At 42.2% G+C, this 24,574-nt stretch overlaps 1 protein-coding gene and 1 long non-coding RNA gene across 5 annotated transcripts; one reads left to right on the top strand and one right to left on the bottom strand.

Moving 5' to 3' along the window:
* Zfp974 (zinc finger protein 974) lies at window positions 1–24,286 on the top strand. Of its 4 annotated transcripts, none has more exons than XM_030243021.1 (5): window positions 1–426; window positions 2,247–2,299; window positions 3,290–3,416; window positions 8,905–9,003; window positions 17,439–24,286. In XM_030243021.1, the coding sequence occupies exons 2-5, from the start codon at window positions 2,267–2,269 to the stop codon at window positions 19,658–19,660; spliced, it is 2,481 nt and encodes an 826-aa protein (XP_030098881.1). In that variant the 5' UTR covers window positions 1–426; window positions 2,247–2,266; the 3' UTR covers window positions 19,661–24,286. The 4 variants fall into 4 exon arrangements, with proteins under 4 accessions (XP_030098881.1, NP_001360956.1, NP_082814.1 ...); NM_001374027.1 differs by having other exon boundaries at window positions 242–405; XM_030243020.1 differs by lacking the exon at window positions 1–426 and adding an exon at window positions 1,310–1,385.
* Window positions 1,226–3,292, bottom strand: Gm26891. The gene is made up of 2 exons (XR_881914.3): window positions 1,611–3,292; window positions 1,226–1,353 (listed from the first exon to the last, which is right to left on the bottom strand). It is a non-coding gene; the product is annotated as a predicted gene, 26891 (long non-coding RNA).
* Window positions 24,287–24,574: the final 288 nt, after the last annotated feature.

Genomic DNA, 24,574 nt, shown 5'->3' with positions numbered 1-24,574 from the left:
GTACTTTCAATGCGACTAGTTTTATTATGAGGATCGTCTAGCCTGTCTAACAGACACAGTACGGTTGTTGCATAGCATGTGGTCCTCAGTCACATTTTCTATCTAGAGCATCCCTGCCTTTTTAAGGGCGAGAAAATCAGTTCCCCGCAGAACCGGAAGTAACTTTTACTCAAAGGAGGGCGCCTCCCCTTTAAGCGCGCACCCCCGTGGGAACTCCCACAAACCACTGGGCTCCGCTCGCAGATCTGGCATCCCCGCCCCCAAGAGCCGGGCTTCACGGGGGCTTTGCTGGTGATAACTGCATTTTTTAGGGTCACCACGCCGAAACTAGCGCATAGGCTTTTGGTGTTCTGGTGCCGCTAATGCGGAAGGTCCGATCTTTGTGGTCGGCGGAAGAAATTTCAGGTTGGCTTCGGTCTCCATGGAGTAAGGCCTGAGGCAGCCGGCTGGGAGTGGGCGTGTGCGGACGGTCGTATAGGGTCGCTGTTTGTTGATGTGATAGTGTGTGTGTGTGTGTGTGTCCACACCTTGATCTCTCTGCATTATCTGGGGCTCTGTGCGCGTCGCTTTCTGCTCCAACTTTCCCTCGCGACCACAGGAACCAAAGCAGAGGACTAAGTTTCAGTAAGGAGAGGTCAGGCTAGGTACAGACTTGAGCTTGGGAGGAGCATTTGGGGCTGAAAGTGCCACCGAGGGTGACCTAGGAGGGTGGTTACTTGTTGAATTCCATGACTTTCTCAGAGCCCTAGCTGTGTGAGTGTTGAGGGAACTGAAGGAAAGTGCTCAGTGCGGATGCTGCCAGAGCATGATGGGGATCTCATCCTTGCGCAGGCTCCCCGCGAAGGCCATCAGTCAAAAGGAGGGCTTGAGAAGGATGGGATCATTATTGCTGCCCATCTAAGAGTCAAGGATGAGTGTACTCTTCTTTTCTGTTTGAGAAATGAGTTTTCAATTTTATAATATGGAATTGTCAGTAAATGCAGGTAGGTGAACGTACACATTCATACCTCCACCGCTGTGGCCCTTACGTTGTCCCTGCCCTTAGGTCCTGGTGTTCACATGACCATTTCAATTACCCTTGACTTTTTCTCCCTAAATCACTTCCTTTCCCCACATTATAGACAGTGCTCATCTTGGGTTCATTGTCTGCAGGGTATGGCAGGACAAGGGAGTGTTAGAAAGAATGCAAATACTGGTTGTATATTTAAGGAAATGACTCATAAGCTCTAGTCTGTACAGTGTACATTTTAATCTCAGCATTTTGGGAGGCAGAAGCAGGAGGATCATTGTAAATTAAGGATCAGTTTGATCCACATAGCAAGTTCCAGGAGGGGTGTGCTACAAAATGAGAACCTGTTTCAAAACAAGGAGAAAACGAAATGAAGGTAATAATGAAGAGCAGAATTTTAAAATTTGTATTGTGTTCAGTGTGATAATTTTACAGAGCACAAGGTGGTCCTCACAGAGCCCAAGGCAGGACAGTTGTGTCAGCCCTGCGGAGGTTGAGAAACTCAGTTCTAGGATCAAAAGACCTAGGACACCCAGAACAAACTTAGCATTATTTTGTTCAAAATCTCCCATAATATGGAAAGAGGGAAACATATACTCACCTCCTGTGACAGGATGTTTTACAGCTAATTATCTTCATAAAGGATCATGGCTTGAGACAACATAAGTGTTATCATAGATGAGGGAAGGTTCTCAGGAGAGTGGTCCATGGTGCACAGTCCCATTCACTAACAGTGGGCACAGAATGCTGGACGCTGCCTGAGCATCACAGCTGCAGCCCCTCCAGCCTCGCTGTGCTTCAGCCCTGAGTTTACACAGGAGGGGCCACCTGGATGCTGTGAGCCCCTGTGAGCCTTGATAGGTGGGGTTCCAGTAGGAAGATCTGAGATCTGCGCACAGTAGGAGGAGCGGCCCAGGTGCAGGGCGAGCTGGAGCTCAGGGTGGAAGATGGATCCCTTCTGCTGGCCTCTTCTGGAGGAGTTCAAGGCAGATATGTTTGTGCCCTGCACTCCCACACTGCCCCCTTGGCCGTGGGTTGTCTGGGTTAGGAGGTGATCAGCTTTGTGTAGACTCCTGTGTGCTTCCAATTTGTGTGTGGGAGGCTGTGAGCGGTGGGAGGGGAGAGAGTGAGTGGGGAGGCTTGAGAAATAAGTGTAGTCGATGACATCACAGTGACAGAAGTCAGCCTGGGAACATCAAGTCACAATGCAGTGAATGGCTTTCTTTTTGTCCCCCAGGGGAGGAAGCCTGAAGAAGAATGGCCAGCTCTAGTTCCCAAGACATGGTCTGTGTAAGTTGTTTTTCTCTCTTGGACATAGAGTGACTTCAGGTTAGGTGACTCCTGCCCTCTTTCCCTCTTGAAGCTTCCCAAGGATCCGGATTCCCCCAGCCCAGTCTGCCCCTTTCCAGTGAGGGCTGGCAGGTCTGAGCACTTCCTGTCTGTGCTTCTTCCCAGCGTGCACTGCGGTTGTCTTTGAATGCATTTCTCCACGTGTGCTCTCTGCTTGGTCTGTGCTCAGGGAGGACTGTCCCTGCAGTGGAGGTGTCAGTCCCACAGGGAAACAGGGGCCTTGGGGGCTTCAGAGCTTTGAGGGGATGGTCTCATTGAGTGCCCTGGGAAACCTGATTGACATCTGTGGTGTTGTCAGCCTGGTGATGAATTGTTGGAGAGTTTCCCCTATGCATGGGTGTGAGGAGATGACTTCCCCGAGGAAGCCTTAGGGGAGAGTCCAGGTGTCAGAGGGAAAGGTCATCCAGGCTGTGATAGGGAGGTGACTGCAGTCTCCAGAGTCAAGAAGGACCTGAGACACATTGTTTCTTGGAAGGTTTTGTTTTCATTCATGGAAAGAAAGAAAGAAAGAAAGAAAGAAAGAAAGAAAGAAAGAAAGAGGTTAAGCCTAACATGTACATAATATGTACTTATACTTAGTAAGTTTATGGCCTCTTGCATAGTGTATAAAATCATTCTTATGACAACAAATGTTAATGACATCATGTGATAGTATGATAAACTCAAGGACTCACAGCATTCCTTATGTGTTTTACCCTGACCCCAGGTGACATTTCCCTTCTGTGGGTATAGCCTGAGGGATGTGGGTGGAGTGGAGAGGCACAGGTATTGGCTATGTAGGTGGGCACAGTCGTCGTTTATGGGGGGCTCATGCAGTCAGGTGCCTTGAGCATTTCCTTATGGCTCCCTTCCCACGCTTGAGTCCTTTCCCTCCTGGTTTCCATCTTGAAAGCTTCCCCAGTTTCACTCTCCTTGTGTTTGCTCTTTCAGGGGTCAGTGACATTTAGGGATGTGGCTGTTGACTTCTCTCAGGAGGAGTGGGCCTGCCTGGATGCTACTCAGAAGGTCTTATACAGGGACATGATGTTGGAGACCTACAGCAACCTGGTCTCAGTGGGTAAGCCTGTGCCCCATGGATGGGGGATGTGTCCTCTACACTGTGGGCTTTCCTCACTCTGAATTAAAGGACAGTGCCATCTTTCCAGTGGTAGCTGAAGCTGGGATGGAGGCCGATTCCTGTCATTGCTTCTCTGAGAAGGCTGAGGCAGGAAGATTGCTGTGAGTGCAACATCACCCTCAGATACATCCTGAGTTCCAGGCTAGCCTAGTCTACAGGGTGAGGCCTTGTTTCAAACAAAATAAAACAAAACAAAATCAACATATAAATGAAATAAGCAGATGAATCCATAAATAGAATTAGGGGCTAGAGAAATAGCTTGGTTGTTAAGAGAACCAGCTGTACTTGGGGAGGATCCAGGCTCAATTCCCAGCAGCACAAGGTGGCTCACAACCCTGTGTACTTCCAGTTCCAGGGGATAGGATGTCCTCTTCTGGCTTTCACTATGCACATTTGTGGTGTTCAGTTATACATGCAGAAATATCCTCACAAACACATAAAATAATTTTTATCAATAAAATTTTAAAAGAGGGAGCTGAGTTCCTTCGTTTTAACCATAGGAAGAATGTGAGATTTAATGGATTGAAAATAGGACCTCATAGAGCCTGCTTGCCCACCCCTTGTTGGTCCTCTCAGTGAGCTCTAGGTTCAGTGAGAGACCCTGTCTCAGATACAGACGTAGAGAAAAATGAACGAAAAGACACCCAACACACTGTTCTCTACTGTATACGTGCATGCATGCATACCTACACACACCCTCATGGACACATACACACCCTGGACATGCAGAACTAAATACGAGAGCCATTATGGTTTACTTAGTAATGAATCAGTAGAGTTGACTCAGAGCAGAAGTGGACACATTCTGTTTCCTTCAGTACCACCTCCTTTACCTGCTTTGTAGTGGATTTTTAGAGTGTGAAGTTTGTCTCTCTCAGTGAGCAAATCTGTAAGGATGAGGCGTGAATGTGAAGGAAGGCAGCATAAGTAATAATGAAAGCAATTTCCATGGCTGAGGAAGTAACTCAGTCATGTTAACCCTTTCCCAGCATGCTTAAAACCCTGGTTCCATCCCTAGCATTACTGAATAAGTAAATAAATGCAAGTTCAAAAATAATGATTTTGTTTTAGTATAAGTCAATCTTTAAAGTATTTGAATATAGCATTTAATCTTAGTAAAGCCCTATCCAGTTAATAGCATTACCTCAATCTATGTTATTTTCTATTATTATTATTATTATTATTATTATTATTGTTATTATTATTATTATTATTATTACTATTACTACATCTTTTTTCAAGACACATCTTCTATAGTGCATGCTAGCTATGGACTAGCTATGCAACTAAATCCAGCCTTGAACTTCACATCTCCTTGCCTACGTCCTTCAAGAGTGTGACTATGTGTGTGTGTGCCACCATGCCCAGTTATTATTGGGAAAATTAAGCATAGAACATTATGGCTGTTGCCTAAATAAGTACTATCATTAGTGAGGTGCAGAGTAGAGTTTTACATTAGACAGCATAGCTGTGATGGGTTGAATATGCTTGGTCCATAGTGAGTTATACTGTTAGGAGGTGTGACCTTATTGGGGGAAGTATGTCACTGGGGGGGGGGGGGGCGGGTGGCGACCCTCTTCCTAGCCACATGTGAGCCAGTCTTTTCCTGTCTGCCTTCGGATCAAGATATAGAACTCTCAGCTCCTTCAGAGCCATGCCTACCTGGATCCTGCCATGCTTCCTGCCATGATGATAATGGACTGAACCTTTGAACCTGTAAGCCAGCCCCAATTAAATATTGTTAAAAGAGTTGCCTTGGTCATGGTGTCTCTTCACAACAATGGAAGCCTTAACTAAGAAGACAGATGTTGGTACCAGAGACTGGGGTATTGCTGAGATAGACCTGGTCATGTTTTTGTTTGGAGAAATGTGGGTTTGAGAACTTTGGACTAGGGAAGCAGCGGAATGCTTCAAGTGGGGCTTAATGGACCATCCTAGTAGGAGTATGGAAGACATTGGTGCTGTGGTGATTTGAACTGTGCAGACTTGGTCGAAGAGGTTTAGGTGGAGAAAAATGTTAGCATATGGCCTAGAGACTGTTTTTGTGATATTTCGGTAAAGAATGTGGCTGCTTTTTGCCAGCGGCGGAAGAATTGGCCTGAGGCTAAGCTGAAGAGATTTAGATTAATTGCTTTGACAAAGGAAGTCTCAAAAACAGTCTGTTTTGTTTAAATAAATTCTGTTGTGTTTACTAAAGTTCTCTCTTATGAAGAGCTTTTTAATGAAAAGGATCAAACTGAGAAAGGAAAAATACAAAATCTGTGTTCAGGGAGTAAAGGAGCACCAGCAAGTGGAGGGGAGCACCAGCAAGTGGAGGGGAGCACCAGCAAGTGGAGGGGAGCACCAGCAAGTGGAGGGGAGCACCAGCAAGTGGAGGGGAGCACCAGCAAGTGGAGGGGAGCACCAGCAAGTGGAGGGGAGCACCAGCAAGTGGAGGGGAGCACCAGCAAGTGGAGGGGAGCACCAGCAAGTGGAGGGGAGCACCAGCAAGTGGAGGGGAGCTTAATCCCATGGGCAAGAATGTTTCATGGAAAGAAGCTAATACCTCTCTATCATTTGCTTTAAAAAAAAATAGAATATTGCCAGGCAGTGGTGGCACAAGTCTTTAATCCCAGCACTCAGGAGTCAGAGGCAGGTGGATTTCTGAGTTCGAGGCCAGTCTGGTCTACAGAGCGAATTCCAGGACAACCAGGGCTACACAAAGAACCTTGTCTGGAAAAACCAAAGAGAAGAGAGGAGAGGAGAGGAGAGGAGAGGAGAGGAGAGGAGAGGAGAGGAGAGGAGGGAAAGGGAGGGGGGAGGGGAGGGTATTAAATGGAATTAAGGGAGTGCTGACCTCAGGGTAAGCAAGATCCCACCCAGCTAAGCTTATATGTTTAATATAAGTTTATATGTTTGCAGTTGAACAAAGAATAGTTATACCATGTTAGGTGTTCTTAGCTGGTTATTGTTTTTATTTGGACTTTTTATCTAAAATGAATTATACCATTAAAAGGAGGGCATACCTGTGATCCAGACCTTGAAGCTGGAAGACAGAAGATCTTGAGGCATAGTGGCCATGAGAAACTTTGGCCCAAGCATGGTGATAATACACCTTTAATCCCAGGAGACAGAGGCAAGCAGATCTCTGAGCACAAGGCCAGCTTAGGACAGAGCGAGTTCTAGGTGAAGAAAAGCCTGAGTTGAGTCGAGTTAGTACATGCCTTAGATCCCAGCATTCAGGAATTGTGATCTCTTGAGTTCAAGGTCAATCTACAGAGCAAGTTCCAGGACAGCCAAGCTTAGACAGTGAAGGAGTTGGAAAACAGAAAGCTGGTGATAATGTAATAGAAGAAGAGGGTCATGATCCAGTTCTAGTAAGCAGCTTCAGCCATGTGGCTCCGGTTTGAGTCAAAAATAGAAGGGACTACTGGGATAATTGATGCTGGCTAGTTGTAGCTAAGAAATTAGTGGTGATTAAGAAGAGACCAGCATCAATGAGGTGAAGTCTTCTGGAAAGTGTTTTCTGAGCTCACAAAGAAGCTGTGTTTCAGAGATAGCCAAGGTTGTCTCTTGCGCTGCAGCTGGACTTGGTAATGTATAAGAGTCACCTAGGTGGTACTGGTTTTGAAGGCATAAAGGGATCGTGGAGAGCAGCTGAGGCTTGGCACTGTAAGAGGCTCCAGTGTGGAGCCTATGAGAGGCTATTGGTGAAGCCTAGTTGCAGCAGAAGACCCTAGTATATTGAAGATGCCAGTACCTTGGGATGACCACCAGGAACAGCAGCAGCAGTGGAGTTGAGTCAACCAGTCCCTGGAGTGATACAGAGGACAGAGTTGGAGAAGTAACACAAGCCCTTTGGAGGAACCCAGACGATAATGTGTGGATCCCATACATGTGTGCCTCGGAGACCCCAAGATGTTCAAGATGCCAGAGCTGTGGGATATCTGCTGAGAAAAGCTGCTAACAGGGAGTGGAACCAGTCCTAGGAGAAAAAAGTTTGTTTTGCAGTCAACAAAGATGAAAAGAAGTTGAAGATCTGTAGAGTGCTTTGTCGTCCGCTATGGAGATGCAGTTTGGAGTTAGCTCAGCTGGTTTTTCATCTTGTTTGGTCCAGTATTTCCTCACTATGATATTTTGGAATGGTAATGTATATCCTGTGATGTTTAAGGTATGTGATCTGCTTTTTTTTTTTTTTTTTGACTTAATAGGGGATTACAGTTTTAAGTGTTTGAATGAATCTTAGAAAAGACTTTGAACTTTGGACTCTTAACATTGTTGAGGCTACTATAGACTATGGGGACTTTTGAAGTTGGACTAAATGTTTTGCATTCTGCTATGTTTAGGTATGGCCCCATAGACCCATGTGTTTGAACAAGCCTACAGAGGCCAGGGAGTGGAATGTGGTGGTTTGAATATGCTTGGCATATATGGAGTGGTACTGTTGGTGTGGCCTTATTGGAGGAAGTGTGTCACTGTTGGGATGGGCTTTGAGACCCTCCTCGTAGTCATATGGGAGCCAGTCTTCTGTCTACCTTTGGATCAAGATGTAGATCTGGGCTTGAGAGATGGCTCAGCAGTTAAGAGACTGCTCTTCTAGAACTTCTGAGTTTGATTCCCACCAATCACATGGTGGCTCACAAGTATCTGTAATGGGATACGATGCCCTCTTCTGGTGTGAAGACAGCTACAGTGTCCTCATATAAAGAAAAAAAAAAGTAGAACTCTTAGCTCCTCCAGCGCCATGCCTATCTGGATGCTGCAATGCTTCCTGCTATGATGATAATGGACTGAACCTCAGAACCTGAAAGCCAGTCCCAATTCGATGTTGTCTGTTACAAGAGTTGCCTTGGTCCTGGTGTCTCTTCACAGCAAGGGAAACCCTAGCTAAGTCAATAGTTTAGGGGTCATGTTCTCACTCATTCAATTATACCGTCCTCTTGGATGACAAGCCCCTTTCTGCTATTAAAGGAGATTAAAATCCCTTTCAGAAGCAGCTGGTTTCTTGCCTAGGTTGCTTTTTTCTTCTCTAAAGTCTTTCCTCAGCATTATATTGGTTTTTAGGATATTTATCTGTTTTTATGAGACAAGGGTCTTGCCTTGCCGCCCCTTGCCTGACTCATTCCCCCAGCTGATGGCCTAGTAGGTCCACTGTGCCAAGCTTTGAAGGAAGTTTGCCAGATCCAGTGGCAAAGGAATATATATCGTTATAGTAAATAAATCTGTATTTTTAAGATCTGCACAGGCAGGGCATAGTGGCACACACCTTTAATCCCAGCATTTGGGAGACAGACACAGGCAGGTCAAGTAAAAGTTCAAGTACCACATTCCAGGCTGCTCCTGGATTATTAGAGAAACCAAGTTCCCCCAATAAAATAAATAAACAAACAAACAAATAAATAAATGTATGTCAATATTATGATTCATTTCTTCCTCTCTTTCTTTTAAGTGGGAAGTTGCATTTCCAAGCCAGATCTGATCGTCTTACTAGAGCAGGAGAAAGAGCCCTGGATGGCTGTGAAGGAAGAAACAGACAGGCCGAGCCCAGGTGAGTAAGAGTGAAGTGATTCATTATTGGTTGTGTGCGCACACACGTGTGCAGGTATCCTACGAGGCCCTAGAGAGGGTCAGCTCCCTGGGCTGGAGTTATAGGGGCTGCTGGGTCTCTAACCCAGGGCCTCGGGCGGAGCTCTCAGAGTTCTCGACCACTGAACCAAAGCCAAGACGGTTTCAGCAGAAGTGACAGCTGTAACCCAGGGAGGGGCACCAAATGTCTGAATTCTGTGTCCTCATGGTCACTGTAGTCACGGTGTGATGGTGGCGCCTCCCTGCAGCACTGGGGAGGTGGCAAAGGCAGATCCCTTGGGCTTGCTGGCAAGTCAGCTCCAGGCAAATGAGAGACCCTGAATCAAAAGGAACAGATGGACAAGCCAGGGGACATCTGAGTGCACACACAGCACAGCTTCTACCTAGCTTGGCAGGGAGCTGTGATGACTCCTCTTTTTGTCAACTTGACCACATCGGGAATTAACTACAACCCAATGGCTGGGTACACCTGTGTGAGATTTTTGTTAATTAAATAATTTGAGGCACTGCTTCTGGTTCCCACTGGAACTGAGGCCATGAGACTTTCTGGTCTCAGGGCAAGCCATTGTCAGGTACGGGACTTCTAGTTTGTCAAAGGCAGAGAAGAAGTGAACCCTGAATAGACCTGCTGGGCCCAGACAGTCGGAACCAGTGTCCCCGGGATCCTGAGTAATGAAAATGTCCTCAGACCCCGTGTCGAGAGAAGGAAAGGCTAAGGGTCCTAACCCCAGGGGAAGAGCTCGGCTGAGGGAGGGCCTCGAGTAGTAATCACCCTGCATGCTTCCTGGCTTTTGTTTTATATTTTCTGTAACTGATGGGAAACGCAGAGGAGCCTAAGTACTTACCTCTAGGCAGCGTGGACAGGCTGTAATAAACCTGTTTCTCTTTGCCGGTCCCTGTTCCTATTTTCTTCTAAAATACCTAAGTGCCCCATTCTTGGCTGTTAGGATAAGCCAGCATGGGCCTGGGACAGTATAAAGAATGAATGGCAGGAGGAGTGCCCCGGCATTCTCTCTAGGAAACAGTTTAATTGTTTTCCTCTCTACTCTAGTTATTTCTCTGTTGCTGGGAAAGAAGGGAATTGGTAAATATATATATATTTTTTTGGTTGTTGTTTTGGTTTGTTTTTTGTTTTTTGTTTTGCTTTTGAAGACAAGGTTTCTCTGTGTGTCCCTGGCTGTCCTGGAACTCACTTTGTAGACCATGCTGGCCTTGAACTCGGAGATATGCCTGCCTCTGCCCTCTGACTAAAGGCATGCAGCCACAAGAAGGGGCATATACCGTCTTATGCTTTACACATCTTTCAAATCTCCATGTATTCTGATGCCATCTCTGGTTCCATCAGATGGCCTGTAGGCAAGACTGTGGGGTTATTTGCTCAATTAATGATTGATGTGGGATGGCCCAGCCCACTGTAGGTGGTGCCATACCTACTTAATTGGTCCTGGGTGCTGTAAGAGCACAGGGAGCAAGCCAATAAGCAGCATTCCTCCGTGGCTTCTGCTTCAGTTCTTTTTAAAATGCCTGCCTTAGACCGCAATCTCTAAAGCAAAGAAATCCTCCCCCCATAAATAAATAAAAAATAATTGAAAGTAGGAAGACTCACCTTTAACCCACATCTTCTCTTCCCACGTTAAGTCTGGGCCACACCTTCTGGTGCAGCCTGGGGAAAGGATGTGGGAGAAGCAAGAGGTTCTCTTTGTCTGCTTCCATCCCTCTGCTGGCAAGGCCAGTCCCTCATGGCATGAGAGCCTGCTCCTTCAGGACTTCAGCATGTACTGAAGAGCAGCTGAGAGATCCAGCCGCAGGGACTGAGCCAGCCGCAGGGACTGAGCCAGCCGCAGGGACTGAGCCAGCCGCAGGGACTGAGCCAGCCGCAGGGACTGGGCAGCTACTGGATTTTGGGACTGTTCCATCCTTTTACCTGTGAATTTCATCATTTCATTGTTTTGTTTTTTAACAGCCAAGTAATACTCTGTAGTATAACATCCCCCTGTTGAAGGACATCTAGGTTTTTTCCATTTCTTGCTATTATGAATACAACAGCAGTAAACGTGGTTGAGCAAGTGTCTCTGTGAAAGTATGAAGCATCCTTTGGGTATGTGCCCAAGAGTGGTCTATCTGCATCTTGTAAATCGATTCTCACTTGATTCTCACCTCACTGTGGAATCAGCACGCATATTTCCATGGGAGTGCATGCTTTCATCCCACGATCAATGGATACGTATCCCCTTGTTCCACATGGTCGCCAGCCTGAGTGGTCACTTGTTCATCTTAGCCATTCTGACAGGTGCAAGATGGAAGCTCAAAATAGTTTGATTTACATTTCTGTGACAGCTAAAGATGTTGAACATTTCTTTAAGTGTGTCCCAGCCATTTGAGTTTCCTCTTTTGTGAATTCTCTATTTAGATCTGTACCCCATTTTCTAATTGGGTTATTTGTTTTCTTGATATGTAGTTTTTAGTTCTTTATATATTTAGGGTATTATCCCTCTATTAGATGTATAGTTGATAAATGTTTTTTCCATTTTCTAAGCTGCTGCTTTGTCCAAATAACAGTGTCCTTTGCTGTGCAAAAAAGGTTTTCAATTCCAGAGGTCTTTATGTATTATTTGTTATTCTCCATGCCTGTGCCTATGGTATTCTGTTCAGAAAGTCTTTTCCTGTGCTGATAAATCCAAGTCTATTTCACACGTTTTCTTCTAGTACGTTCAGTGTATCTGGCTTCATGTTGAGATCTTTGATCCATTTGGAGTAGAGTTTTATGCAAAGTGATAAGCATGGATAAGCATTCTTGTACATGCAGCTGTACTTGTTGTGCCAGGAAACGTTCATGAACCCCCAAAAGACCACCAAGAAACCAATTCCAATGCAATCACATTAGGGTCTCTTTATTCAAGCTCCAGCTTGGGCTCCCTATCAACCCTGACACAACAGGAAGGTGGAACCCTGAGCCCAGTTTCAGGCAAACATTTATAGAGGCAAGAAGGGAGTATCTAGCCTGGTGCACATCTGATTGGGGGGCAGTTATGGCCTTTAACATAACTGGCTGGTGCTGGGAGCCAAACGATAAACTTCTGTGTTTCTCCTGATGGTGGTGGTTAGGAAGTGAAGTGCCAGTGGCAGGCTTGTAACCTGGTGGTGCTGATTTGTTGGGGAATAACCTAGAACCTGGTGCTAGGTACCGGCCTGTTAGTTAACTTGAGTTCAGCCTTAGGTCGGGTTCTCTAAAGCTCTGTAGTACAAATGGAGATTCAGAATGGTGATACTTTCTGTAGTTTTCTTATTATTTAGGGTTTTTGTTTATTTGTTTGGCTTGGTTTGGTTTTTTTCTGCTATCCTAGATTTTTTTTGTTTGCATGTGAAGATGAAAGTTTGTCTTTCATGATATGTGAAGAGTTGTACTGTAGTTTTGATGGAGATTGCATTGACTCTGTAGATGCTCTTGGTAGAATGACCAAGTTGACTATAGAAATTATTATGCTTCATGAGCATGGAAGATTTTTCAGCTTCCAGTATCTTCTTCAGTTGTCTTACTGTGTGATATTGTATATTAGTTGAGGCTATTATGAAAGGTGTTGTTTCCCTGATTTCTTTCTATTTCTCGGTGCATTTGTCATTTGTACATAGGAGGGTTACTGATGGTAGTGAGTTCATTTGTATCCCGCTTCTTTGCTGAATGTGTTTATCAGCTGTAGGAATTCCTCATTGGAATCTTCAGGGTCACTTATGTATGCTGTCATAGCATCTGCAGACCAAGATACTTTGACCTTTCCAATTTGCATTTCTTTCATCTTCTTCCGTTGTCTGATTGTTCTAGGTAAAACTTCAAGTGCTTTGAAGATATGGAGTAGGTATGGAGAGTTTGGACAGCCTTGTCTTTTTCTGGATTTTAGTGTAATTGCTTTGAGTTCTCTCCATTTAAGGTGATGCTGTCTTTGGGCTTGCTGTATCCTGCCTTTATTATGTTGCAGTGTGTCTGTCCCTTGTATCCCTAATCTCTCCAGGACTCTTATTCTGAAGGAGTGTTGAATGTTGTCAAAGGTCTTTTCTGGATCTGGTGAGATGATCCTGTTGCTTTTGTCTTTCATTTTGTTCACATGGTGGTTTACATTTATTGATTTATGTATGTGAAACCATCCCTGGAACTCTGAGATGAAGCTTACTTGATCATGATGGATCATATTTTTAAGTGTTCTTGAATTCAGTTTTCAAGTATTTTACTGAGAATTTTTGTATCTACGTTCATTGAGGAAATCGGTCTGTAGTTCTCTTTGTTGGATCTTTATGTGGTTTGGGTATCAAGGTGCCTGTGGCCTGTCTCATAAAAAGAATCGAAAAGGTGTTCCTTGTGTTTCTATTTCAGCATTGATTTGAGCATGAGCTGTTCTTTGAAATTTTGGCTGAATTTTGAGCTAAAGCATCTGCCTTTTTGTTATAGTTGTTGTTGTTGTTGTTGTTGTTTGGGAGACTTTTAATTACTGATTCTATTTCACTATAGACTGCTTAAATTTTTTTTTTTATCGAGTCTTCCATTAACTTTGTTAAGTGGTATGTATTGGAAACATCACTCATTTCTTTTGGATTTTCCAATTTGGTGGAGTTTAGGTTTTTAATTGCATGTCCTAAATGAACCTCTAGATTTCCTATGTATCTGTTGTTATGTATAGTGAAAACTTTTGAGAATTTTGAACTTTGTTTTCCCTAAAAAATAAAGAAATATTATAAGGATGTGCTTTCACTTTAATCCCAGTTGTAGTGAAGTGGAGCTGCTTCAGACTGTCCACAGCAGCTGGCCATGATTTGCTTCATACAATGCTCGTTTTGCCAGCTGCATTTAATTTCTTTGACTGTGTGATGGTTGGAATATTGGGACCTTTCAGAGGGTACATAAATGCAATGCACTCCGAGATGCAGGATTATTGGCCCTTTAGGGACCGGTTTCAGTTTGCATTTAGCAGTTGTCAAAGAAGAAACAAAAGAAAAGAAACTCGATTCGGGAAGTTTTCTAACTCCTCTCTCCCCTCTATGCTTGTTTTTCTGCAATCTAGTGTTAGTGGGGAAAATTGGCAGGGCTGTGGTGGTGGTGGTGGTGGTGGTGGTGTGAAAAGAACAAAGTAGCAAAGACCAGCTACAATTATGTTCTCTTTTCATCTCTTCATTTTGTTAATTTTTTTTCTGCCTTTTATTTAATTTGGCTAAGAATTAAGAAATTTATTTAATTTGTCAAGAATTTTCTCAATGAGTCAACTCTTTGTTTCATTGATTCTTTTTTCCTCTGTTTCTATTTTATTGATTTCAGCCTTGAGTTTAATTACCCCTTAATGGGCTATTCCTTTTGAGTGTAATTTCATCTTTTTTGCTCTAGAGCTTTTTGTTCTGGTTAAGTTGTCAGAATGAGAGCTGAAAGTCCCAGAAAACATCTCCAACAAAATCATAATTAAAATTTCCCTAACTTAAAAAAAAAGATGCCTCTAAATGTACAAGAAGCTTACAAAAAACATAAAGAAAAATTGGACTAGAAATAAAATCCTCCTGCCACATAATAATGAAAACACTAAATATGCAGAGCAAAGAAAGAATATTAAAAGGTGTAAGGGGAAAGGACAAGTAATATATAAAGGCAGACCTATCAGAACTATACCTGATTTCTCCACTGAGACTCTAAAAGCTAGAAGGGCCTGGACAGATGTCTCGCAGACCCTAAAGTGACCACAAATGTCAACTCAGACTACTATACCCAGCAAAACTTTCAATCACTATAGATTGATAAACCAAGATATTCCATGACAAAACCAAATTTAAACAACATCATTACGCTAACCCAGCCCTACAGAGGATACTAGAAGAAAAACTCCAACCCAGTGAGGCTAACTACACTCAAGAAAACACAAATACTTTCACCCCATTACAGCCAATAGAAGAGAAATACACACACAGACACACACACAACCACTACCAACATCAAAATTACAGGAAGTAGCAATCATTGATCAATATCTCTCAACATCAATGGACTCAATTCCCCAATAAAAAGGCACAGGCTAACAGAATGGATGCTTAAACAGAACCCATCATTCTGCTGTATAACAGAAACATATCTCAGCAACAAAGATAGACATTATCTTAGAGTAAAATACTGGGAAAAAGTTTCGCAAGCAAATGAACCTAAGAAACAAACTGAAGTAACCATTTCTAATATCTAATAAAATAGACTTTCAACCAAAAGTAATCAAAAGAGATTGGGAAGGACACTTCATACTCATCAAAGGAAAAATACACCAAGCTGATATTTGAATTCTGAACATCTGTGCCCCAAATGCAAGGGGCACCAACATTTGTAAAAGAAACATTACTAAAAGCTTAAATCATACATTGAAGATCCCATAGTGGGAGACTTCAACACCCCACTTTCACCAATGGAGAGATCCTTGAGACAGAAACTAAACATTAGAAAAATAATGAAACTAACAGAGGTTATGATTCAAATGGACCTAACAGAAGTCTATAGAACATTTCACTCAAACACAGAAAAATATACCTTCTCAGCACCTCGGGGAACCTCCTATAAAATTGAACTATATAACTGAACACAAAGCAAGCCTTAACAAAACTATACAAAATTGAAATAACCCCTTGCATCTTATCAGATCACCATGGATTAAAGCTGGAATTCAACAACAGAAACAACAGAAAGCCTATAAACTCATGGAAACTGAACAACTCTCTACTAAATGATTGCTGGCTAAGGGAAGAAATAAAGAGAGAAATTAAAAACTTTCTAGAATTTAATGAAAATGAGGGCACAACATACTCAAACTTAAGGGACACTATAAAAAAGCAAACACACCCAAGAGGAGTAGACAGCAGGAAATAATCAAACTCAGGTGTAGCTTAGAGTTTTCAAAACCTACTTTTAATAAGGGTTCTCAAACGCATTGACCCTCCCTTCTAGCCCACCTTCTAAAGGTATGGGAAAAAAGATGGTAAATAGGACAAGGGGATGTGGATCTGTTTAGAAGTAGTTCTTTCCGATGGTTTGTCAGGATACCAGCAGTCCAGTTCAGTAGGGTCAGGATACCAAACATGAATTGGCAGTAATGACATGATCCAACAGAAACAGCCAGGCCTCCGCTGAATTGCTGTAAATCAGTGGGAGTGACCAGAACTAGCTGGGACACCAGGAAAAGTTCACTGTTGTGCTTCTCTCAATGAAGTGAAGATGCACTACCAACAAAGCATTGCAAGGCTAGCTATTCAAGGGTGACTACATTGTCTGTTGAGTCCTATTTATACTCTCTCCAAACATCACCTGTCCTCCCACAGGTCTTGCCTCAGCAAAACACAATGTGAGTCTGCCACAGTAAGACACCACCTGCATCTGTATCACATGACCCAACCAGAAACTTGCACTTCACTCAGGGCTGAAATCAATTAGAAACAGAGAACAATATAAAGAACAAACAAAACCAAGAGCTTGTGTTATTAGAGTGAGATCTCTCAATTTTTCTTAAATGTAGGTACATACCATTATGAATTTACCTCTTAGAATCACCTTCATAGTTTCTCTAAGTTTAGATATTTTGTGCCTTCATTTTCATTCATCCTAGGAAGTCTTTAATATCTCTCAATCTCTGTCTTGACCCAATTTTCATTGAGTAGTATGGTTCAATTTGTAAGCTTTCATTTTTTTCTGTTGTTACTAATATCCATGGTGGTTAGTTAGCATTCAAGGTGTTATTTGAATTTTCTTGTATTTGTTGAGAATTGTTTTGTGCCCATGTATGTGCTCAATTTTGGAGAAAGTTTGATGATGTGCTGAGAAGAAGGTATAGTTTTTTGTGTAAATACCTATATGGTCAATTTGGTTTATAATATCAGTTAGTGCCAGCATTTCCCTGTTTAATTTTTGTCTGGATGACCTGTCTATTGGTGGGAGTTGGGTATTGCAGTCTCTTGCTACAATATGTGATTTTAAGTATGTGATTTAAGCTGTAATTTTTTTTTTTTTTTTTTTTTTTTTTTTTTTTACTAAATTGGATGTTGGATGTTTGGTGCATAGATTTTGCTGGATTGTTCCTTTGATAAGATCCTTTCCTATCTCTTGGGTAGTGTTAGTTTGAACTCTATTTTGTTAGATATTGAAATGACTATACCAGCTTGGTCCTTAGATCCATTTGTTTGGATTGGACATGTCTTCCCATTTCCAACCTGCTCTACTGTAAAGTGTATTGTCTTACATAAACTTTCCTTACTGCTGCTCTCCTTACTCTTGTTCAGCTTCTCAGATATTACTTTAGAGTCTAGCCATGTATTTAATGGATTTTATGTTACAAGAAAATTGTGTGTGTGTTTTACTGGAAAATAAAGTATTCTTGATTTTTCCTTTTCTTTCAGATTTGGAGACAGATTATGATGCTGGAAGTATATCTCCAGAAAATTCTATTAGTAATGGAAATTTTCCCAAACAGAGCATAAAGCAATTAAGTAGAATTCTTGATCTCGAGGGCTCTACTTTTAGTAATGGCCACAACCATAGTATATTCAGTGGACTACAGGGTTATAAAGGAGGAGATGCTGGTCAAAAGGTTACTAAAAAGGAAGAAATGCCTCCTTATACCTGCCAGACTCTTGCTCACAATACAGAAAAACCATATGAGTGTAAAGAGTGTGGGAAGTGCTTTGGTTGTAGGTCAACTTTTACTCAGCATCAAAGTATTCATACTGGAGAGAAGCCCTATGAATGTGAGGAGTGTGGGAAGGCCTTCAGACTCCCCCAACAGCTCACAAGGCATCAGAAGTTTCACAGTGGTGAGAAACCTTTCGAGTGTAATGAATGTGGAAAGGCTTTTCATCTTCCTGACCTGCTCAAGTACCATAAAACCATTCATACAGGTGAAAAACCATTTGAATGCAGGGAATGTGGGTTGTATAGGATTATCCATGCTGATGTGAAACCATACAAATGTAGTGAGTGTGGGAAAGCCTTTAAGCGTCGCTCAAACCTCGTGCAACATCAGAAAACTCATTCTGATGAGAGACCCTTTCAGTGTAAGGACTGTGGGAAGGGCTTCATTGTTCTGGCTCAGCTCACAAGGCACCAGAACATTCACACTGGAGAGAAGTCATTTGAATGTCATGAATGTGGGAAGGCCTTCAGACTCCCCCAACAGCTCACAAGACATCAGAAGTCTCACAGTGGTGAGAAACCTTTCAAATGTAATGAATGTGGAAAGGCTTTTCATCTTCCTGACCTGCTCAAGTACCATAAAACCATTCATACAAGTACAAAACCATTTGAATGCAGGGAATGTGGGAAGTCCTTCCATCGCATCTCTAACCTTGTTGAACATAGGCTTATTCATGCTGATGTGAAACCACACAAGTGTAATGAGTGTGGGAAAGCCTTTAAAAGAAACAAAAGCCTCATGCAACATCAGAAAATCCATTCTGGTGAGAGACCCTTTCAGTGCCAGGAGTGTGGGAAGGCCTTCATTGTTCTGGCTCATCTCACTCGGCATCAGACCATTCATACTGGAGAGAAGTCATTCGAGTGCAAGGAATGTGGCAAGAAATTCAGAACTGCCACACACCTTGTTCAGCACCAGAGTATTCATACTGGTGAGAAACCCTTTGAATGCAATGTATGTGGGAAGGCTTTTCGGCTTCAGATATACCTTTCTGAGCATCAGAAAACTCACATGGAAGCAAAACACTTTGAATGCAATATATGTGGGAAGGTCTTTAGGCTTCAGGTATACCTTTCTGAGCATCAGAAAACTCACACTGAAGAGAAACCTTTCAAGTGTAAGCTCTGTGGATCAGCCTTCAGAAGTAAGTACCAACTTAGTAAACATCACACAGTTCACACTGATGAAAAACCCTATCAGTGCAAGGAATGTGGCAAATGCTTTCGTCAAAGGTCAAATTTTACCGATCACCAGAGTATTCACACTGGAAAAAAACCCTTCCAATGTAAAGAGTGTGGGAAATTTTACAGACTCAATACACTTCTCATTCGTCATCAGAAGTCTCACAGTAGTGAGAGACCTTATGAGTGTAAAGAATGTGGAAAGGCTTTCCATCTTCCCAGTGAACTTAATAACCATCAAATTGTTCATACAAGTAACAGACCCTTTGAGTGCAAGGTATGTGGGAAGTCCTTCAAGCGTGAATCCACTCTCATTCAACATATGGCCATTCATTCTGGTGTGAAATCATATGAATGTAAAGAATGTGGGAAAGGTTTTATTCACCGCTCAAGCCTATTGCACCATCGGAAAATTCATTCTGATGAGAAACCGTTTAAGTGTCAGGAGTGTGGAAAGGCCTTTGTTGTTCTGGCATACCTCACTCGGCACCAGAGCATCCACACTGGAGAGAAATCATTTGAATGTCAGCACTGTGGGTCAGCCTTCAGATACAAGTCCCAACTCAGTAAACATCAGAGAATTCATACTGATGTGAGACTCTTTCAGTGCATGGAAGGTAGGAATGACTTTGTTCATGGACTAGACCTTAGAATTCATCAGGGAATCCATACCAGTGAGACTCCCTTTCAATGTAATGAATATGGGGAACCCTTTCATAATCATAACCAATTTTCTTGGACATATTAGAATTCATACTGGTAGGAAACCCTATCACTGTAAGGAATGTGGAAAGAACTTCAATTTGAGCTCAGGCCTTCTTTAACATAAAAGAACCCATGCTGGTGTCAAACACTATGAATGCGAGGAATGTGGGAACATTTATAGAATTAGCTCAAGCTCTTCAGAGAGTCCATTGAGGTTTGAAACCATGTGAATGAGAAGAATCAGGAAAAGTCTTTATTGTAAACGATGAGTTTAGACATCATCAGAAAATCTGTAATAGCCAGGAGTCCTATTCGTGTAAGGGAGGTGGACAAGCTATTGTATGAAAATGTTACTGAACATCAGGGTCCTCATATTGGGAATACTGTGACTTAAAATAATGTGGGAACTTTAATCTGCCCTGGATATGGTGACCATTGGTGTGTCATATCCTGTCAATGCCAGAAGCTCTTTGGAATGAGAATGTGGGAAGTGGTTGTTAAGAGTAAATACTTGGTTGAGATTTTCATGTCAAAAATTCAGGGTAGCAATTATGTTCTTGATTTACTCTCCTCTTGTTAGTTGTATAAATTTTATTCATCAATCAATAGTCATCCAGGATAATCAATTTAGGGGTAACAGTTATTGGAACTGAGTATTTGGTTAGTTCCCATGGTCTGTAGAAGAGTTTTTAAAGTTTTCTCCTTTTATCAGCGTTAGTATAACTGACATGAAAGGTTAATTGTGTGTTAGATAGTTTAGGAAAGTCTCATGCTTTTACTCACTGTTACACTTTAACCTTATTCTGGATAAATCTCATGGATGAACATGAAAGGATTTGAATTGTTCCCCATTCCTTAAGTATTTGTGTGGACATTTAAAAGAAAAAACCAGTCATTTATGAGTAAGTACTTTCTAAAAGGGTGAAACCCATAAAAATTTCAGGATGTAAAACCCTATAATTCAATGCCTTCCACCCACATGTGAAGATAAAGTATACACTTTTGATAGGACAAGAAAGTCCACAGGCTTTTCCATCTCTTTTTCTTGCTAAGATCATTTCAGGTTTGACTAAAATTTGAGTAGAATTTCCTTGATGGAGAATATTGTGGAAAATTGTCCAACTCTACTTAGAGACTGGAGTTTAAATTGCCTCTGCTAATTTAGCCTATCTTCTGTTAAGAGCCCTGTGTGTTTAAACCTCTCCCTCCAGCTATCTGCTTATTTTTGGCTAATTTTAAACTACCTGCTTGTCCAAAAGCTCCCCCTGTAGCTCCTGAACAACGTAGTAATAAGATGTGGGATTTCCTCTAAATGCCAGGGCTATTCTTGGGTTCCAAATACATGAATGTACTCAGAGCTAGCTGGAATAAAGACTTTCATTTTGAAGTAAACTGCATTTGAATGGTCTTCTCTTGTGGGCTCCCTATAGTGCATTAACAAAAATAGCCAGATTGAAAGCACTTATAAAAATGTTGGAAAATTTTTGTCCATATGAAAAACTTGGAACAGTCAACAACATACATCTGTATCCTCACCTAGATTGAAAATTGTCAACAGTTTACAAGGTTGATCCTGTTTTTCTGTATATATAGATATTTGAGGCTGTACCATTAAGACTATGTTTTAGAGTTTGGAGTGGAAATGCATGCTCAAATCCTAAGGAAGTGTAAAGCTAAGACAGGAGGATCAAGAGTTGGATGCAAGTCTAGCTATATACTGACGTTAAGTCCAACTGTGGTAGTATTGAGACTCCTTATCAAATCAATAAGTAAAAGTTGTAGACGTGACATTTTATCCCTTACTACATCACCCAAGATGAAATGTCATCTATACTACAGAACCATAAATATTCCGAAGGAAATGATTCAGAATTTATGACATTTAGAAGTTTGTCATTGGCCTCCAAACTCCTTTTTTTTTTTCAAGTGTATATATCCTGAGGAGAATCTTGTATAGAGATTTGGCCTTGCCCTATTTTATATTGAGTTTTCAGTGTTGATTTAACCCAGGGTGTTGTGCACAGTATTATTGTATCTTCTATACAAGGACAATTAGATTCAGATGAAATATTTTGGATGAATACACACTGTAGGTTGTATGTTCTGTCCAACCTATCTAGAAACATTTATGTGTCAGCTATAATATTACTGGTGAAATTATGGTTGGTAATTTGGGTAAAATGGTGGGTGCCAGAGCTCTATTAAAAGGTCTAGTTTGTTGTGTATAAGTAGTCTATGTAGTTCCAAACAGATATTTATAATTTAATCTTGGTTAAATATAAGTAAAGATCGAAATCAACTTTAAATTGATAGTATAATAAAGTTGTATGGTGTAACTTGAATACCATGATTTAAGTTGTATGGTGTAACTAATGCTGTACTCAGTTCTTGAGTTGTAGACATAACATTTTATCTTTTCTTGATTTATGTCATCTTTTCGTCAAGTGACCTGTGTAATTGGAAAACTCAAAACTCATCATTCTGTGGAAAGAGTAGAGAAACTGCCTCCAAGCTGAGCTGGTTGGGGGTTCTGTTGTGGGGAACACTGATGGAATGCAGCCAGGATAGAATGGATTTTTCCCTTTTGTCCAGTATTGACCAAGGAGGGAATTTTCTCTAAGACTTCTTTAGATGAATTAGACAGCTGCTTAGAAGGTTGCCTTTTTCACCCAGTTTACACTATCTATTAGGAAAAGAAAGTTATAAAACTTAGATGGATTTAAAGGCAGAAATAGGCCCAGTTCCTGGATGTGGCCTAAAAGGAAACAACAACAAACTGAAAGACAAGATCCTTTGGATAAACTGAAAGCCATCATCCTCTTCTCTATTGATGAGACTCGGTTAGGGTACAGATACCCAGCAAAATGTTGGTGTCTTGCCCTCCTTCAGAAGAATATCTCTTAGCTGAAAGTTGTGCTCCCAATCAAAGATACATCTTTTAGATTGCCAACCAAAAATCCTGAAGGCGAGGGCAAAATCACCTCCCACCCCAGGATTAGTTCAACACCAACGTCAGCTAAACAGTTAAGCCACTCCTGACCAGAATGAACAATACCAAGTAGCCCTGGAAAGATGATTGGGAAATTGCAGTCTGTCTTGCCTGGCTTATCAAGACAGACACACAACACAATTCTCCTGTCTGTGATGAAACCTGGGACTTCTGGTCATCGACTCCAGAATCTGAAATAAAAAGAAAAAAAAATTATTAAGAGAGTCCTGCCTCTACCCTGTGGTCTCAACCCCATACATTCTCATGAGTCTGATTTGCCTAGAGAAGTAGGCAGATATTGCCTTGGACCTGAAAGATGTGTTCTCCAGCCTCTCATTGTTAGAGCTAAGTCAATTCATCTTTGCTTTGGAGTGGACGGACCAAGAAGGAGGTTATAGAGGGTAACTTAGATGGACCAGGTTGCCTCAGGGATTTGACAATTTTTCCAACCCTCTTTGATGAGAGTGTTGGAAACTTGTGTTTCCAATCTTAGGTCAACTAAGTATTAACCCCTTGCTCTTCCACCAGGGGTTTGCAGGGCCCATACTCTTATAATATATAAAGACCTCCTAGCCTCTAAAACTAACAGAAATTAAAAGGGCCACGGAGGGACTCCTGCAACAGTTATAGAACTTGGGGTACACCATGTCAGCTCAAAAAGCCCTACTTTGTACACCTCATGCGACTTGAAGAGGTGAGGCAAAAGGAGCCTGTCTCAAAGTAGGATTGCTGCCAGTTCTTCAGATCCCAACACCAAAGACCAAGAGACATGTTTGAGAATTCTCAGGTTCATCTATGTATTTCTGACCCAAGATACCAGAGTTTGTGGAAATAGCAACACTTTTATATACTGGAGCAAATCAGGCCCTGCGTGCCTAATCTGGATAGACTAAACAAAAGGCATTTGAGGCTTTAAATGACTTAGGCTCCAGCCTTAGCAATTCCAGATACCTCAAAACCTTTTCATCTGATTATGGAACAAAATACAAAAGGGTTTTATCCCAAGCTTTGGGGCCATTGAAAAGCCTTGTGACATAGCTGTCCAAACATTTGGATCCTTTAGCCACAGGATGACCCACTTGTCTAAGAGCAATGCCAGGAAAGAGAGAGAGAGAGTGAGAGAGAGAGAGAGATCAGTATCTTATACTCACAGCACCACAACTGGTTGTGACCTTCCTCTGAGGAACCCCAGGATTCGATGCCTGTGTACCAGGCTCTACTCGTGAACCACCCTCGTGTGCAATTTGAGAAACCCATGTCTATCAATCCTGCTCCCCTCTTTTCTATATGAGTATGTACAGGTCCTCATCTGTGGCTGACTGGAGATGACATCCCCCTAAAAGAGTTTGATGCAGTGCTCTACTCAGGTAGGAACAGCTTCATTAATGATGAAACCAGTATATGGGGTGTAACCTTCAGACCATATACCACTGAGGCGGGGCCACCTGCAGTGCTGCTTCTCCGACTCAACTAATTTCCTTTGATGTGACACTGCCTGCCACCTGCCATGAGGCCTAACCGGTTCTCCAAGATTTTCCGGAGTTAACTACAACCTGTGAATCTGGCGAATTACTGCTAAAAGGCTGTGCTGACAACATCAAGAAACTTGGTGTGATAGGGGATGGGTTTCCTTCTTTATGAGCACAGACTTTTTTATTAAACATTTGATCCTTGAGCAGACTAGCTTGTCTTGGTTCCATTATTTCTCAACCCGCCTAGATTCCCTCTTCTTTTTCAGCTCCGGTTGCCTCACAGGCTCAAACCCGGACATGAGAGCCGCAGGCCGGCCCCAACAGTGGGGCCTTCAACAGTGACATTAACCGAAATGATTAGGGCCTACCTAAGCCTAGGACCTAGAAAGCAGAAGTAATTGATTTGACCTAGGCTCTCAGATGTGGAAAAGGAAAGTCCACCACCCCATAGATAGTCTCTATGCCCTTACTACCATGCATAGCTACAATATGTATA

This window comes from Mus musculus, chromosome 7 (genome assembly GCF_000001635.26).
Source record: "Mus musculus strain C57BL/6J chromosome 7, GRCm38.p6 C57BL/6J".
NCBI lineage: Eukaryota > Metazoa > Chordata > Mammalia > Rodentia > Muridae > Mus > Mus musculus.
This window is presented reverse-complemented; position numbering and strand designations above follow the sequence as displayed.